This window comes from Bos javanicus, chromosome 15, assembly GCF_032452875.1.
Source record: "Bos javanicus breed banteng chromosome 15, ARS-OSU_banteng_1.0, whole genome shotgun sequence".
Lineage (NCBI taxonomy): Eukaryota > Metazoa > Chordata > Mammalia > Artiodactyla > Bovidae > Bos > Bos javanicus.
Genome location: NC_083882.1, coordinates 65,179,187 through 65,197,035, shown reverse-complemented (window position 1 = coordinate 65,197,035; position 17,849 = coordinate 65,179,187). Strand labels below are relative to the sequence as shown.

General features: G+C 43.6%; 1 protein-coding gene across 1 annotated transcript in view; it reads right to left on the bottom strand.

Annotated features, from left to right (window-relative positions):
• The window catches only part of CAT (catalase), a 39,060-nt gene extending 21,510 nt beyond the window's left edge, over window positions 1-17,550 (bottom strand). Inside the window, exons 1-2 of the mRNA XM_061381104.1 lie at window positions 14,305-17,550; window positions 1,082-1,253 (exon numbers count right to left, since the gene is read on the bottom strand). Coding sequence (XP_061237088.1) covers window positions 1,082-1,253; window positions 14,305-14,370 — 238 coding nt within the window. The 5' untranslated portion in view covers window positions 14,371-17,550. The remainder of the gene's footprint in view (window positions 1-1,081; window positions 1,254-14,304) is intronic.
• Window positions 17,551-17,849: the final 299 nt, after the last annotated feature.

The following is a 17,849-nucleotide window of genomic DNA, read 5'->3' as shown; positions in this document are numbered from 1 at the left end:
AGCACTTAGGAAGCTCGCCACAGAGCCAAACAACCACCTGAACGGCATATCAGAGGCATGACGGAAAAACCCCACAAAAAAGCTGGAGACGACAGAACAGGAAATAAAGAAATTGTGTCCAATACTTTGGCCACCTCATGCGAAGAGCTGAGTCACTGGAAAAGACCCTGATGCTGGGAGGGATTGGGGGCAGGAGGAGAAGGGGACGACAGAGGGTGAGATGGCTGGATGGCATCACCGACTCGACGCACATGAGTTTGGGTGAACTCCGGGAGCTGGCGATGGACAAGGAGACGTGGTGTGCTGTGATTCATGGGGTCGCAAAGAGTCGGACAGGACAGCGACTGAACTGAACTGAAACGGGAGTCCAACAAAACTTCTTCCTTTCTATCAAGCTTTCTTTTCCCTATTGAGTTTTGTTTTGTTTTTTTTAAAGATTCACAATATTTAAGTAATTTATTTATTTATCGGCTGTGCCATGCAGCCTGTGAGATCTTGGCTCCCCAACCAGGGACGGAACCCAGACCTCCTGCATTGGAAGCTTGGAGTCCTAACTACTGGACTGCCAGGGAAGCCCCTCCTTTTGAGTTTTTAGCTTTCTTTTAAATACCATCTATATCTTTTGTTTCTGTAATAAAAGCAAGATAAAAGTTTTACAGAAGTTTTGGACAAAAAGGAAAAATCACTGCAAAAATCACTACAGCACATTTACAGCACATTTACACAGTCATTGACTTTGCACAGTTAATTCCAGTGTTTATCCAGTTAAGTGCACCATCTTAATCCAGTTATAATTACAGTATGTCTGTGTATTTCCATATTTTTTTGTACTAAGCTGCATAATGGAATAAAAGGAAGATTACTTTTATTTTTAGCAAAATAAAGTATTTTACATGGAAGGTTCAATCCAGGGAAATAACCATCATTTAATTACTGACTCCTCTACTGATGGACAGTTTTGCCTTTCTCCAAGGAATGGAAATCTGGCACTTCTCTTAAAGAACTCTGATCCTTTGAGAAGTAATTTTTAACCCAGGTGTTATTAAACAGTCCTTTCACAGCAAATGAACACAGCTCTCACCTGCTCCTTTGGCGTGCACGACTCTCTCAGGAATTCTCTCCCGGTCAAAGTGAGCCATTTCATCAGTGAAAACCACATCCTGGACGAGAAGGGGCCCTCGGGGCCCTACCGTCAGACTATTGAGTTTGTCTCCTACTGGATTACCACCTCCAGTGGTCAGGACATCAGGTTTCTAAGTGAACACGAGAGGAAAAGAGTACAAGACAGTCAATCACGCCTTCAATTTCCACTGACACAGGGCACATCATTTTGCATTTTTACATCTGCTACTCAAACTCTTTTTAAATTTCCTGTGTGAAAAGTACTGAAACGTTACAAAATATGCAGCTGCCTGAAATTTTAATTGGGTCACAGAAATCCTATGAATGCTGAGCAGGACGATATCTAGATAACTCACCAACTTGCTCCCCCTCTGGTCTAGGTATAGCCACCAGGCTCCACACAGGAAACCCCAGGTAGAGATCCCCCTAAAAGGGATTATATGTCATATGCGTTTAACACTGAATATCCAAACTCATAATGAGAGATGGTCCCCAGGGAAGCTATGCCTCCACCTGCTTTACACAGATTTCCAAATACTTCCTGACCACCAGACATGTCAAGGCGAATGACCCTGTACAGTGCAGTACGCTGCTCTCAAGCAGTACTCAGCCATCTGCAGCATCTCTTCTCAATTCCAAAAGAAGTTACCGGCTTTTGTCATCACCGAAAATAAACAGTTACTGGTAAGATGGATTACAGCATTAATTTTCGAAAGATGCCAAATGTCTATGAGATGAGATAGGTTGTTTCACTGTAATTAAAAATTAGATCCACCCAATTTTCCCATTTCTATTATAGCAGGAGCCCTTCAGCTGTCCCTTCTCTAGGGTGGGAGCAGCATTTTTAAGCCTCTCGTGATCCCGGGCAGCTTCATCTTGCTCTGTGGTCACATTCTGCTTTTGACAGCAGCCAACTGCCTCTCCCACAACCTTCCCCAGTCCTCCCCTGGCTACTAGCAAGTTAGTCAACTTTTCATGTGCAAAACAATAAAAATGGCAGGGGAGGGGGGCCAGTGGTGGGGGGAGAAGAGTATGTGAGAGAACACCAAGCTCGGTGAGAGGAACGGTAAACGGGTCAGAGGGTCATTTCCATCTTTGCATCCCGAATACAGAAAGGCGCTGCTGCTGAGAAACTAACGAGACCACATCCCAAGACTCCTCCTCAGGACCAGGTCAGGGTGATAAAGTCAAGACTAAAACCTACGCCCAGAGGAGGCAGATGCAGAGCCAGCTGGATGAGGGCATGAGCGAGTTGAAGGACTAAAGAATGAGATGGTCTCGCCTCGTGACAATGAATCATGGAATCTTAGTGTGGCAATGCTGGAATGCTGCCGTCACTGGGCCTCCTGCCCACCCAGTGCAGGAATCTCCTCCATGACATCCATCCCCCCGAGAAATGAAACCTGGGTTTGTAGGTCAGTAACATTCAGCCTCTCTTCTAGTTCCCTGGTCTAATAGATCAACTGTCCTCTCTTTTAACACCTTTCCAAGCCAATGGATATGCAATATGTCTTTAAAACAAGTGTGGCAGGAAAAGATTCAACAGTCAGCAAGACAGAATGGAGGTCATGGTCAAAGATCAGGGAGGAAAAGACTCCTGACTTCAGGCGGTGTTTAGGGCAACATCAAATAAGAGATACTGAATTTAAACAAAGACAGAGAGTAATCACTAGATGAAAAGAAGGACACAGTATATTCACTGAGATGGTGAAAATTAACAGAATTAATGCAATGAAGCTTTACTAAATAAAGTAAGTGAAGGTGGAGCTGGGAAATGGACCATCAAAAGCAAAATTTTAAAAGTCATTTCTGAAAAAAAGCCAGTTCCATGCAGTAAGCATTGCAATTAACCCCAGAATAGATACAATTTGTTTTGATTTTTGTTTAAATCAAACTTCCAGCATTCTCAAACATTTAGAATAATTTTGAACCTGATGCTAGGAAAGATTAAAGGCAGGAGGAGAAAGGGAGGACAGAGGATGAGATGGTTGGACGGCATCGCTGACCCGATGGACATGAGTTTGAGCAAGCTCCGGAGTTGGTGATGGACAGGGAAGCCTGGCATGCTGCAGTCCGTGGGGCCGCAAAGACTTGGACATGACTGAGTGACTAAACTGAAGTAGAAAGCAGTGAAAACCAGCCCTCCTGGGCTACAAGCAATGACAAAAATGTCCCAGAACAGCAAGACCTGGAAGATGGTACCTGTTTAGATGAGTACAGTCAGATGAAGCCACTCCCTGCATGTGCTGAGAAAGGCAGAGGTGATGACAAGGGAGGGGAGTGGTAAAGAAGGGAGAAAAAATGAAAAGCCTACCAAAGGCAGAGGCAGCAACTGTCTGGCAGTGGTGATGAGAGCAACAGGTCAGCGGACTTCAGCCAGAGGCCGGGAAAGACGGGGCAGGAGGGAAAAATAAGTGGGAGCTTGTCTGTTGGTCAAGAACGTAAGAAGCAGCCACAGTGCACCTGGGTCTCATTAGTTCAACAGCCCCATGGCGGACCCCTCTGCAGGCTGGATGGCAGGCGTGGGGCGGCGGGGGAGTGGATTTAGCACTAGGGCCCCCCAGGTGACTCATTTCAAGTCACTCATTCACTGTCCTCCCGGTCCCCACAGACCAGAGCCCGGCAGGATGTATCCCTGTGACCTGCACACACAAGGGTAGAGGTCTGCCCCCTCAGAGGAGGGTAGACAGAGGGCTCCTGAGGACAGCGAGTGCCAGTAAAACCAGAATATAACCACACCCTGGAGCCCGTGCCCCTGTTTTTCACCAGCAGCAAACAAAAGAAACAGCATCCCCAACATCCCGTGACGCAAGCTCTGGGCTTTCTCTAGGGATATGATGGAGGACGGTTACCACTGGTCCAAAGCTAATCAGAAAGGACAAACACACAGATTCAGCACAGCTGATGGAACGGTACCTAGTTTCTCATTTCCTTTTGTAAATACCATTTCTCGAGCACTTGCCATATGCAAGGCTTTTTTTTCTAGCTATCTTCTTTCAAGCCTGTCCACAACCAGTGAGAGGAATATCATTACTTTAGTGGTCGATGCCACATGCTCAGAGTATTTAAGTAACTTTATGCAGATTTCTGTGTGGCAGCACATAGGAAAGTATGGAAGGGCAAAGATATGTCTGCCAACTTGCTGGTTATAGGGGTTTTGTTTTTTAAATTTTTTGGCCACTCCACGTGACATGTGGCATCTCAGTTCCCCAACAGGGACTGAACCTGTGCCCCCTGCACTGGAAGCAAGGAGTCTTAACCACTGGACGGCCAGGGAAGGGCCTGTTTTAACTCAGTGCAAGACCACTTACAACTAGAGTATTTTTGAGGACAGAAGAGCTCTTCTGTTGATAGGCAATTCTGAGAGCTCCTGCTCTGGAAAAGCAGCATCAGTTACCTGTTAATATGTTTAACATCTTTCTGGCTGCCAATTCCTCATGACAACCGTACATGCTTCTCCCGGACCACTCTTCCTGCCGCACCCATGCCACCCCACAAGCTGGGCCAAGGGCATCTTCCTGGGCCCACAGAACAGATAATCTCATTGCCTTAGTGCCTTGTGGTTTTTTCTCTCGAGACAGTATACTCTTTCTGCATCTAGAGCCCTGCCACAAGTGCACAACCACGGCTGAGGATTCAACAAGGGAATGAATTAAACTGTGGACCGATATGAAATGGCCAAGAAAGATTATTTCTCAAAAGGAGGAGGAGGTAACAATAGCCCATGCCTCTCCCTGCACTTCCCTCCAAAAAGCAAAAGGGAAATATCTGAATTTATAGCTTCAAATTCTTTTCTTTTTTTTTTAGGTGATGCTGGGTTTTCATTGCTGTGCAGGGCCTTTCTCTAGCTGTGGCAAGTGGGGACGACTCTCTAGTTGTGGTACGCAGGCTCCTCATTGCTTTGGCTTCTCTAGGGGCAGAGAAAGGTCTCGGCGTTCAGACTTCAGGAGTTGTGGCACACAGGCTTATTTGCCTCGTCGCACGTAGAATCTTCCCAGATGAGGGGTGGAAGCCACGTCCCCTGTATTGGCAGGTGGATTCCTAACCACTGGACCACCAGGGAAGTCCTGTAACTTCAAATTCTGATGAAAAACCGTGAAACAAACTTGTCATAAAAATTGCTGCAGCAATTGGCAAGAAGTATTTTGGCCTGGTTTAAAGGCTAACACCATGATTAGAAAGAGAGGCTCGAGATCAAAGTAAAATTCCACTTTGGCTTTGCTGTTTGTATTTTTTGGCTCAAACTAAGACAGGGATGAAGAAATTTTCCTGGGAGCAGTCAAGATGGCTTTCTCTGGTGAAATATTTTGTCAACATAGTTGCCACTGGTAAGTGCCCTCTGCTCACAGAATTTCCAAGAACTCGCTATCGTAGGCTTCTTTTTTTAAACTGAAAAAGAGGGTCATACAAACTGTCCCCAGCTTTCAATCCCAATAGAGTCATAATGTCAGCTTTATATTCTCAGAGATCAGTACAGAATATACCTAGCGTCTTCTAACATATCAGTGCCTACAACACACCGCGTTCAGAAAACCAAAGACTGCCTTGGTCCTCGAGTTTCTCGGTGGGGGGTTAGAATGACAGTGAGGTGGTGTTCCGGGCCTCCTGCCCTGATGCAAGGAAGCGGGGAAACTTCCCCTGGTGGGGCAGTTTGGGAAAGGGACCCAGGCCTACACAGGGCCCACGCTCTTCCCTTTGGAAGCCAGTGGCCACAGTAGCATCTACTCCTCTGGTGGTCTCCAGAGTCGCCTAAACACAAGGCGTAAATAAATTCAAATCAGGGAAACGGCCTCAGCAGGCCCTCTTTGCCCAAACTCCTAAGCCACATTCTCCAGTTAAGCCTCAGCTTATAATGAAGACGATGCCTGCATCTCCTGTCATCCCACTGATTCTTTCTTCCTCTCTCTGTTTAGGTGTGAAAGGCCTTACTAGACACACTCAAGCTTCAGAACAACAAATATCAGCTTGCTCTGCGGGCACTGTTCTACACTCTACTCAGGTTATCACATTTAGTCCACCTCTCCAAGGTAAGGACTGTGAAAATCTCCACTATACAGAAGAGGAAACTGAGGCGTGGAGAAGTTATACAACCGGCTCAAGGCTACCCACCTAAAATGGGGCAGAAGCAGAGTTTGAACCCAAGCAGACTGGCTCAAGGACCCAAAAGCACATACTATAGTGCTTCTCAGAACAGCACAGCTTACATCTCCTGCACATATTCTACAGGCTGGGTAACTGACATGTGTTGGTTTACACACATTTTATATAAATTAATTCTCACAGCAATACTGCAAGGTAAGGAGAATTGTTATCCCATTTTCAATATGAGAAACGAAAGGGGAGGGAGGTGAGGTAATCTGCCCAGCGGTCAAGCCTCAAGTTGAACCCTGTTTGATTGTAAAGCCTGACCCTTCACAGGTTACTAAATCACTGTAAACTTCATTTAAAACCACCCTAAGGAAGAGACAGATGGACTTAAGAGACATATCAATCAATGCCATGTGTGAACCTTATTTGCATCTAGATTTGAACAAAGTGTTAAAAAAAGAAAGACAATGTCAGGGTTCCTCAAGACCTCCCCCGCGTGATTCTCTAGAACTCACAGAACTCAGCATCTAGCCATCCTCAGGCCATCATTTATTACGGCATTTAGATACAAAGCAAAATAAGCAAGGAGAAGGGGCTCCTTAACTCTGCCAGTGGAGCCACACAAGACATGCCTAATTCCCCCAGCAAGTCGTGGCAACTCACAAGAACTGCTGTTCTCTAGGGGAGCTCTTAGCAGGGAGAGCTGGTGTGACAAAAATTCATTATTGAAGCTGACAGACAAAAGCTTGGAGCTTCATTATACCATCTTTTCTGTTCAGCTCCGGTTTGAAATTTTCCACAATATAAAGTATGGGTTGTTTTTTGTTTTTTTGTTTTTCCATGAAGAATCAAAGAGCAATGTCAAAGAAAAGAAGTAAGGGAGAAGTTGAAACAAGGGACAGAAATAAAGGGCTGCATCATGCATGAGTGGTTACCCTGGGCAGGCTCTGTGTTAAATACTCTTCCTACATCAACACATTCGGTCAAGACAAAGGACAGGCAAGTTCAGCACTGTACTCAAAATATACAACAGACCAACCAGGTGATTAATGCTGGCTTCTTCCTGGTGGTGATTCAGTCACTAAGTTGTCTCTGACTCTTGCAACCCTGCAGACTGCAGCCTATCATGATGGCTGTTCATGGGATTTTCCAAGAACACTGGAGTGGGCAGCCATTCCCTTCTCCAGGGGATCTTCCCAACCCATGGATCGAATCCATGTCTCTTGCATTGCAGGCAGATTTTTTGCTGAGCCACAGAGATTGTCTCCTGCCCAGAGATTGTCACTAGAAAACGAGAATCCTAACTTCCATGCAGGTCATTCACTCATAAATTCTGAATTCAATAGATGTGCTTTTTTTGCGTCTTAAAACATCGGAAGCATTAGAAAGTGACTCACCTCAATACCACATCACACTGAGGGGGTTCTCTAGCACAAAAATCAGTGTCCTGACAACACTGGGAAACGTTGCTGACTGCCTTAAAGACTAAAAACTATGCTTTCTGGGCTCCAAGTGGTGACTTCATCACCAGGATATACTTCATCTTGTAAGCTGACTTCATGCTTAAGCCACCAGGTGCCTCAGTATACGTCAAGAACCGTTGGTCATTCTAAGTGCAAGAGGCAAGAATGAGTTCCTGTCCTACTTTACTCATTTCTAAGTTATTCTATACCATCCACCTCTAGAAGTGCCATTCAATAAAAAAAAATTGAATAATATATAATAGAAAAAAATGAAATCCAATAAATGTAAGAAAAAATCAAAATATGTTCTTCATTAAGAACCAAATGGGCCCTGTTGGTACTAAACAAAGTGTACTTAAGAGTCAGTGAGTGACAATAGGCATGTCAGCACTGTGCTAACTGCTATGAAATATAGCCTCAGGCTGACAACAATGCCCTGGGCAAGGAACAATAAGGTCTCACCAGCAAGCCAAGAATTGCCCTTCCCTGGTAGCTCAGATGGTAAAGAATCTACCTGCAATGCAGGAGACCTGGGTTTGATCCCTGGGTTAGGAAGATCGCCTGGAGAAGGGAATGGCAGCCCACTCCAGTATTCTTGCCTGGAGAATTCCATAGATAGAGCCATGGAGTCGCAAAGAGTCAGACAAGACCGAGCGATTTCACAAACAAGGCTGTTGGTGTCAAAGTGAAGCCTGTGAGGGCAGAGGGAGCAAATGCCTGAAGAAAAGTAAAAAGTGATTCCAAGGATCCCAGGGAAGACAACTAGTGGGGGTTTTTTTGTTGTTGTTCTTTTTTGTAGATATTAATCCAACTTTATTAATAATCACTTTTTTTTTTTTTTAAGTAGGTCTGGATGAGCTCTACCAGCTTTTTTTTTTTTTTAAACAAAATTTATTGAAACACAGCTGATTTACAGTGTTGTGTTAGTTTCAGGTACATAGCAAAGTGATCCAGACAGATATTTTAGGTTCCTTTCCATTACTCATTATTACAAGATACTATGTATAGTTCCCTTATGCTGTGCGGTAGGTTCTTGGTGGTTATCTGTTTTATTTATACTAGTGTGTATATGTAACCCCAAACTCCCAATTTATCCCTCCCCCACCACTTTCCCCTTTGTTAACCGCAAATTTGCTTTCTATGTCTGTGAGTCTATTTCTGTTTTATAAATAAGTTCATTTGTATCATTTATTTTTAGATTCTAGTGGACAGTTTTTATTCCAGAAAAAAAAAAAAAAAAGTTGCCTTTAACAAGGAAAATAAATGTCAGACTTCAAGGTCACATGGTTGGACCCCTAAGCACAGACTGATTGAACACACCTCCTTCCTCACCCTAATGGGAAATGTCTGCTTTTCAAACAAGGTTCTTTTGTATTATTTTGTACAAGAGGAAACACGTCCCAGTAGCTGCTCACATTTTTTTTTCTTCTTGGTGAGCTGTCTATATTTCCAGATATGGTGAAAATACACTGCTACTGGTTTTCAATAATCAGCAAACAGAATAATCCTACCGGGAATAAAGCCTTGAAAATACACGGAATGGCTACTGAATAAGAGGTTTTCTCTGTTTTGAAAATGACTTTACTAAATAAGTCTGACAGCACTGAGAATTGCACTAGTCCTTTACTTTTTCAAAAAAAAAGTAGGGAGTAAGAGGAGACAAAGGCTCAAAAAATGAAGGATGACCGATGCACTAAGTAAAAGACTCCTTTACTCTTAGCAGGAGAAACGACAGCAGTCACAGTACTAGAAGGAAAATGAACAAAAAAGGTGGTCTCCACAAGAAATGCAAACACACATGCACAAGAAGTTATTCAGTCACCTCTCTCCAGCCCCCGAGTGTCGGCAACGTTACGTCAGTGCAGCTAGTACCAAGTTTACCCTAAAAAATACATAAACCCTCAAAGGTTCTGTCTTGTGACTCACTGACAGGAATGGATGGTCTAAAACCCAACTTCTCTTCCAAGTAATTAGGAATTGTTTAAAAAGGAAAGTCTCGAAATGCTCAAAGTCTCCAGTTTTTAAGGGATCAGAGGCTACTAATTACTTTAAGTTTCCCACAGGAAGAGCCAATGGCATTCTAAGCAATAAAAGTTTCCATCAAGTTCCATTCAGAGGGACTGGAAATAACCTGGAGAACCACCTCCCTCCCCTAAACCTACTTTGAGAGAAAGAAAAAGAGAGATTTTTAAGAAGATCCAAGGCATACCTATGAACGTATTTGATTTGTCACTCTCCTGTTAAATTTCACAAAGGTCCCAATTTACTTGTCAGCAATGAAATATGCCCACAAGGAGAGACGCTCCATAAATTGTTTTCATGCTGGCTGACTCGGTTCCAAAGGAGGAGACACCCAGCACGACATTCAGCATCCGGTTTTTGAGGGAGGAGATGGCAGGGTGCCCTCCAGCAGCAGTTCCACAACTTAAAGTGCTCATAGTCCAGAACAAATGTAAACAAAGTGGGTGGTGGAAGGCAAGATACTGATGCAGACCTGCCCGCTTATTTTTTTAAAAAGCACTTGCCAAGCAAATGAAGATTTGAAAAAAAAAAAACAAAAACTATACTTTACTGTCATAAATTTCTAACAGAATATTTTAAAAGTCCAACATACCCTTCTGAAAGAGATTATGCCTGTTTGCCCATCACCACATCAGAAGAAAATGGCCAGAGATATTGTCACCACATTGAAAGTATGTTTGGACACGGTGTAGAAGGGTTGGCGACCTGGGTGTAGAGGGAGACTGTCGCCCAGCCTCGCTCACAGTGGGTGCAGCCATGTGACACGGTTCTAGACAAAGGAATGCAGGCAGAAGTGACATACACCACTTCCAGCCTGGCATCTAAACCTCCCACATACTGTCCTCCACGCTCTTCATCGTCTGTGACTAGACAGTGATGTGGACGGCAACATTAAGAAACCCTGTGTTGCCACAGGAGCAGCCTCCTGCAGCCTGCAGCCTTGGGGAACTGTGGGCTGCCGAGGACTCACTACCTCCTTCTGCAACCTCAAACCATTTTGGCTAATCACATAAGACAGAAATAAACTTCTTATAGGTTTATGCCATTATACACTTTGGGATGTATTATTACAGCATGTAGCCGACTGTACTTAAAACATGGGCTATGAATCAAGGATAGTAAAACAAACAATCCAATGTTTTAAAGGACAAAAGATTTGAACAAATCCATTAAAGAAATACATATGTGTGTGTTGGTCATATCTGACTCTTTCTGATCCCGTGGACTGTAGCCTGCTAGACTCCTCTGTCCATGAATTCTCCAGGCAAGAATACTGGAGTGGGTTGCCCTTTCCTCCTCCAGGGGATCTTCCTGACCCAGGGATCGAACCCAGGTCTCCTGCATTGTGGGCAGAGTCTTTAGCATCTGAGCCACCAGGGAAGAAATACTGTATACCACTGGTCAAATAGGCACATGAAAAGATGCATCTCTGGTCATCAGAGCAATGCAAATATCACTTCTTATTCACCAGAAAGGCTAAACTTAAAAAGAATGACAATCCCAAAGGATGGCAGGAGGTGGACCAATGTAAATCTCAAACACTGTTGACAGAAGTGTAAAATGGTAAACCACATCAGAAGAAGGCTTAGGAATTTCTCATAAGACATTCACTTACCTTATTCACTTACTCGCCAATTCTATTCACAGGTATTTTTTAAGAGAAATAAAAGCATATGTGCACAAAAAGACTTGTATAAGACTCTTTATAGAAACTTAATTCATAACAGCCACACATTGGGAATAGTCCAGGTGCCCAACAACAGGATAAGCACACGGTGCTCTAATCAGACAATGGTGCTCTAATCAGTAATAGTACTAGTACTATTACTACTCAGCAATACATGCAATGACAGGAATGAATCCTAAAACTTTTTTTTTTTATCTTAAAACATATTTGCTGAATGAAAGCAGCGTTAACACAAGAAGTACCTAAGTCAATGGTTAAAAAGCAAAATTATCAGTGGTTGCCTGGAGCAGGACTGCAGGAGAAGCAGGAAAGATGGGAAACAGCATGAGGGAACATTCCAGGGTGATGAGAATCTTCTACATCTTGATAAAAGAACCAGATTCACAGGTGTTTATCAAAAAGCACAGATTGGTGTACTTCATATTTGTATATTTTTGTATATAAATTTTGCCTTAAAAACATAAATAAACAATGAATTCTGGTAATTTGCATCAAGTCTACTGATGTCTACAACATACTCTGAAGTGCCCCTCCAAAACATAGGTTAAGGGATGTATGAAGGGACAGACAGATATGGAATAACATGTTAAAAGAAATTTTTTAAAATGCCGTGGGTATATAGGCATATACTACACAATTTTTCTCATTTTTCTGAATGTTTGAAAATTTTCCAAAGAAAGCATTGGGAAATTACAAAGGGTATGTGACAGATGCAAAATTCCTTTGCGAAGTGGGCAGTCTCCTCATAAAAATAAGCAGTTTCCACTCAGAGCAGCTCAAGTAAGGAAAAACAAGACGCCAATGTGACTGCCCATCAGGACAATGTAAACAGTGCACTGAGATGCATGGGCAGAGGAGACAGAAGTATTTCAACTAGGAGTCCCCAGATTATAGATGAGCTTTGCAGGCCAGCTGTTTCTCACATGGGTGACCATGTAGGGCAAGTCACCAGCAAGATCTTAATGATTTAACAACAGTTAATAATTCTCCCAAACAGTGACAAGGCAAGCTAGTCTCAACAGAGTCCTTTCAAAAGAATGAATTTTGTTTTATGAGAATCTCATTTGCCCATATTGTTTCCAATTCACCGAGTATTCATGAACACCTCCATGTGAACCAAGATGCAGCAACCACTGGGTGTACAGAGAATCCTGGCTCTAGGAAGCAGAGTTCTAATCTTGACTCTGCCACTGACTAGCCACTTGTCCTTGACTGATAAGATGCTAAGTCTCTCTGGTTCACTTTGACTAAGAACTCATGAAAAGCCAAATCCCCTAGTAGCACATAATAAGGAACAAAATGAGAAAAGAGATTTTCCAGGCCCTTTAAAGAGAATGGTAGCCTTCTCACAAACAGGGAACTACAAGGTAATCCATGAGCACTCAGCATTAATCCTAGTTCATGAACACTAACCCGGTTTTAAGGAAGAGCACTAAACGAGTACTCTGTCACTACCTAGACGGGTGGCATGAGGTGGAAGGGAGGTTCAGGAGGGAAGGGACATATGTTTGCCTACGGCTGATTCATGTTGATGTATGGTAGAAACCAACACAATATCGTAAAGCAATTAACCTACAATTAAAAATAAATTTTAAAAAGAAGAAAGCGCACTAGACAAGATGAAGAAAGCATGACTCTAGTCCTCTCTCTGCCATTAACCAGCCGCCATGGGAACTGGGCAAGTCCCGAACACTCTCTAGCCCAATTTGACAAAAGAAGACTCAAAACAGAAGTGCTCCCATCCCACCCAACCTGCTCAGAGATGCCCTTGAATGCTCTACATCCTAGGGGTACAGGCCAGGAATGACTGGCCAACCACTATAGGGCTGAATTCCTACTCAGCTGTAAAGCTCTTGTTCAGATGTCACCTGCTTTGAGAAGCCTGCCAACTGGGACATTCACTCCCTTTACATTCAGCAGATAACCTATATTAGTGCCCTGGCCACGTTGGAAGGTAACCATCTATTTACCTCTCTTGTCTCCCAAACTTGACTTTGAGCTTTCAGCCTCACTGGAATTTGTTCCACTTGCCCCAGCGCCGTGCCTAGCACATGCTGGCACTCAAAGCATAGGTGTAAATAAATGCATTAATTAATCACTAAGGTCACTTTTAGCTCTAAAATGCTAGACGATGTTTTTAAGTGCAAAAGAAATCATGGGTGTACAAATCTTTTTATTTAGCTGTTTAATGCTGTATCTGTGCTTCCCTGGAGGCCCAGATGGTAAAGAATCTGCCTGCAACACGGGAGACCTGGGTTACATCCCTGGTTCGGGAAGATCCCCTGGAGAAGGGAATGGCAACCCACTCCAGCATTCTTGCCTGGATAATTCCATGGACAGAACAGTCTGTCTGTGGGCTATAGTTCATGGGGTTACAGAGAGTCGGACACGACTGAGCAACTAACACACAAACAACGCTTTATGTTCAATGCTGGGGACATGGAGATGATAAAAGTCGTTCCCTGCCCCCAAGACACCCCCCACCCCAAATACGAAAGCTGGTAGTTATTGTTTGAGCCAGGGCAAAGCTAGAGCCTGCTCCCACTTCCCCCGTCACTTCCTTTCTTGCAGCTGCAGCTCTCTGCCTCTTTCCCCATAAGCCTTCACTGCTGCCTCAAACTGCAACCTCTGTCCCAGCTGGCAAAGGCGCAAAAGTGTAAGCCAACCATCCACGACCTACAGCCTACCACAAACCCTGCAGGACCGCTGCCCCCGGGCCCAGAACCCTCTCCCCTCCCGCCCGCGAATGTAACAGCCCAACCAGACCGAAAGGAAGCACACAAACACCCCTAGCCCCCGCGCGATCGGTGGTACAGCCCTCCCTCCCCAGAACCTCCGCGCTGTGGCAGCAGGGGCCGTTACTCGAGAACACCCTGCTTCCTACGCGGACCGTAGGGCCGGCTCGGAGAGCGCAGGGTGTACCTGCGCGGCCCTCTGCTCCTTCCAGTGTTTCATCTGGTCGCTGGCTGGATCCCGGTTGTCCGCCATGATGTCTGAGTGGCGATGCAGAACTTTGCAGGTGGGCCCGGGTCACGCGTCTCCAGCGCCGCAGCTGAAATAGGCGACTTCAGACTCCCCCACTCAGCTCCGCCCCCCTCGTCCCGCCCCCTCGGCAGGACCGCCATCTGATTGGCCGCTTGAACTCCAGGCGGAATGGGATTGGAAGCCAAGTAGGGGCGGGGCTGAGGAGCAGGGACTCCGGGAGAGGAGAGGCTGGGAAGAGATAGGAAAAGGAACGGCACCGCCTCACCTCCGACCTGCAAACGCCCGGTTAACTAATTTGGGGTTGGACCCCGCGTACCCAGATGTGACTGTCTCCTCGGCTTATCAGTATCCTTCAGGGTGCCCTGGGAGGTGGCGGTTGGTGGCCTGCCAGTTTTTTTGAGGGAATGCTTAGGCCCTGCTGGGTGGGGCTTTGAACTCTGTTAACATGCTTTCAGCTCTTAAAAAACAGAGAGAAAGAAATCCACTCCTGTATAAAATAAAAAGCTTTTAAAAATAAAAAACAGAAAAGCGAAATATTTGCAAGTTATAAATCTTAATAGTCTAAAATACGTAGGACAAAAACTCAGTCCTTTAGATTCCCTTTTTGGTTTAGAAGTTCCCCTTTTTGAGTGTCTGCTTTGTGCTGTACACTGCTGATTTTTGCCAAACTCTACCACTTAATCTTCACAACAAAAAGAATATAAAGGTCAATGAAGTCTCCCCATCATGACAGAGTATAAACAAGCATGAAGAGGTTGGCTTGCTCCTGATGTAGAATAATTAACTAAGTTAAATAAGATGTCCAAACCCACTATTTATTAACAGAAATGCTGCCTTAGAGTTTAGAAAATGTCTTCCCTAAGACAATGTAACTAATTTTTGTTACATGCAATGCATTTTAATAAGTGAAATAACAATATATTTTGTGATATTCCAGAGAAAATTGCTCAAGAGTTCAGCAGTACAAAAATGGCTTATTCTATGAAAATACCTTCAATTGGTGTTTTACTCTTGTCAAGACATTTAAATTAGGTAAAGTGTGAAAAGAGACTTGGTTATACCCAGCTAGAGAGATTGTCTACAAAGTCTGAGACTTGGCATAATAAAGCTGGGGGAAAATGGTCCTCCCAGACCTCAACAGGGATCTGTACTCCTACAACTTCTCATCCTGAGGCCATGTTATAGATCTTTTCTTCCTCTGTATGAACCTCCCACTCATAGGGCATCAACATTTGTTCTTCGGATCTTGCCTTCCTCTAGTCGTTTCCATCCTCTTGTGGTCAGGAGTTGCCTTATTCCAGATAGGCTGCCATTCTTTTCTTTTACTTCTGGTTCATATCACTTTTTATACTTGAGCTTGGTCTTGGAAATGTTCGCATACTCTTGGGAGTCCAGTTCAGTCACATTTGTATGAAAAAAGGGTTTTTGTGGTTAGAACTGGTAATCTAACCACTGTCTATAACATTATTTGCATGGGAATAAGTCTTTCAAGCTTAAATTAAGTAGAAGGAGCTAGGGAGGGCCACCAAAAATTTATTGCCAAGTCACATTATGATCATTGGACCTATTAAAAGACCCTAAGGAAGAAAAGAAAACACAGTACCCATAGAGAACTTTCAGGTGTTTATGTACATGATTTATGGAATGATGTACATGATTCCTCCAGTGGTCTTATCTCCTGTACCTGCTGATTTATGTGTCTCCTTGTTAAAGGCCCTTTGTTTCCTGGGCCTCAGCTGCTTAGTGGTAGGACTTTTCTTTTTCTTTTGGCTGCACCACATGGCCTTAGCTCCCTAACCAGGGACAGTGTCTTAAAGTGGTAGGACTTTTGATTCTTTCTCGTTTTCACTGGGAATTGGATCAAATGCAATCTCTCTCCAGGGCATCACTTTGCTCATCTGCTTCTCTTGAAAAATAGGCATTTTGATTGTTTGTTTGCTACTCCAGATTTACTCTCCATCCTTCTTGACTCTAATCTGTACTCCAGAAATTTTGATTTTTATCATCCGCTTGGCCCCACAATACCCGGCCTTCTTATTGAGTTCAGCCAATGGTGGGCTGGCATGAGATCAGAGTTTAGGCAGAAAGAGGGACCAAGTTATTCGTTACATTAGCACCAAAGTTGGATTTACCACAAAGTTAATGAAGCTTAATTTTAGAGTTCCTCACCTACACATGTTCCTTCCAGACTTTTGGGAGGAGTCCTCACAAAGTGCTTATGTGCACTTTTGTGAGTCTTCATAAAATGAGTGAGGTATTTAACCACAATTGATATAACCATCATCTTTTCGAATCCAAATTCCCCTTCACCACCTTACCTTTCTTATCATGTGTCATTGGAGTGACTGTGGTTATTTTTGGCATCCTGCTAAGGAGACATTGAGTTGGAGATTATTTACTTGAGTTTAGTGGAATACAGTTGACTTGCAGTCTCTTCCGTGTGTAGTTAGTAATTGTTCATAAATTTCACAAGCTAGAGTATGGCAGACTTATGTCTGACTCTGATACCAAGTATCTCTGTAGCCTTTCCTCTGTTTGGCGAGCATCACTGAGCCTTTGATTTCTCTTTCTAATGCACAGAAACCCATGCTCAGCCTCTTGCCAACATCTGACCCTCTTTTCTCACCTCGCCTATAAAACTCCAGCACTTTGTTGTCTTGTCACTTGGTTTTATCTCCCATCACTGCCTTACCTGTCCTCACTCCACTAAGCTAAGGTTCTTTTTTTTTTTTTTGGCCTTCCTGCATGGCTTTCAGGATCTTAGTCCCCTGACCAGGGATTGAACCCAGGCTGCGGCAATGAAAGTGTGGAATCCTAACTACTCGATCACCAGGGAATATCCTATAATTCATCAATTTTAAATGGCATTATCAGTAGTAAGGTATAAAGTCAAAATGAAAGTTTTCTAAACTATAAATAACAAACACAAATTTTTGGAAAACTATGCTAGAAGGAAGATTGAATTACCTTTCTATTCTCTCTATTGAAAATTTTTACCTCTTTTGGTGATCAAAAAGTATGCACTCAAAATGAAAAAAAAAAGTATTTTAGAGATATGTCAGGCTGTTAATAAAGTATTATGCTTTGGAGAGGGGGATTTTGTAATGTTTTTATGGTACTTTTTTGATTATTCAAGTTTGTAAGTTGTGATTTTTTTTACCATTGTAAACAAAGATTGATTTTTATACTTAAGTGTGTTTTCTTTTCCTTATAGAGATAGTGAAAATTATACATATAAGCTTCGAATCCCACAAAATTGGGATCCACTCTTAGCAAGCTCACTGCCTGCCTACCCTGCCATGATTCCTTGATTTCTTGGAAACAGCCATGTCCTACAGCTATAGGTATAATTGGTTCCAAAAACCACTCTTTTTCTTTGCCTCTTCAGAAGCAAGAATGGCACACAGGCTGCTTGCAGTCACAGATGCTTCCCCCTTTTTATATACTCCTTTCATGAAAATTTCCACAGTTGTCCCTTCAGA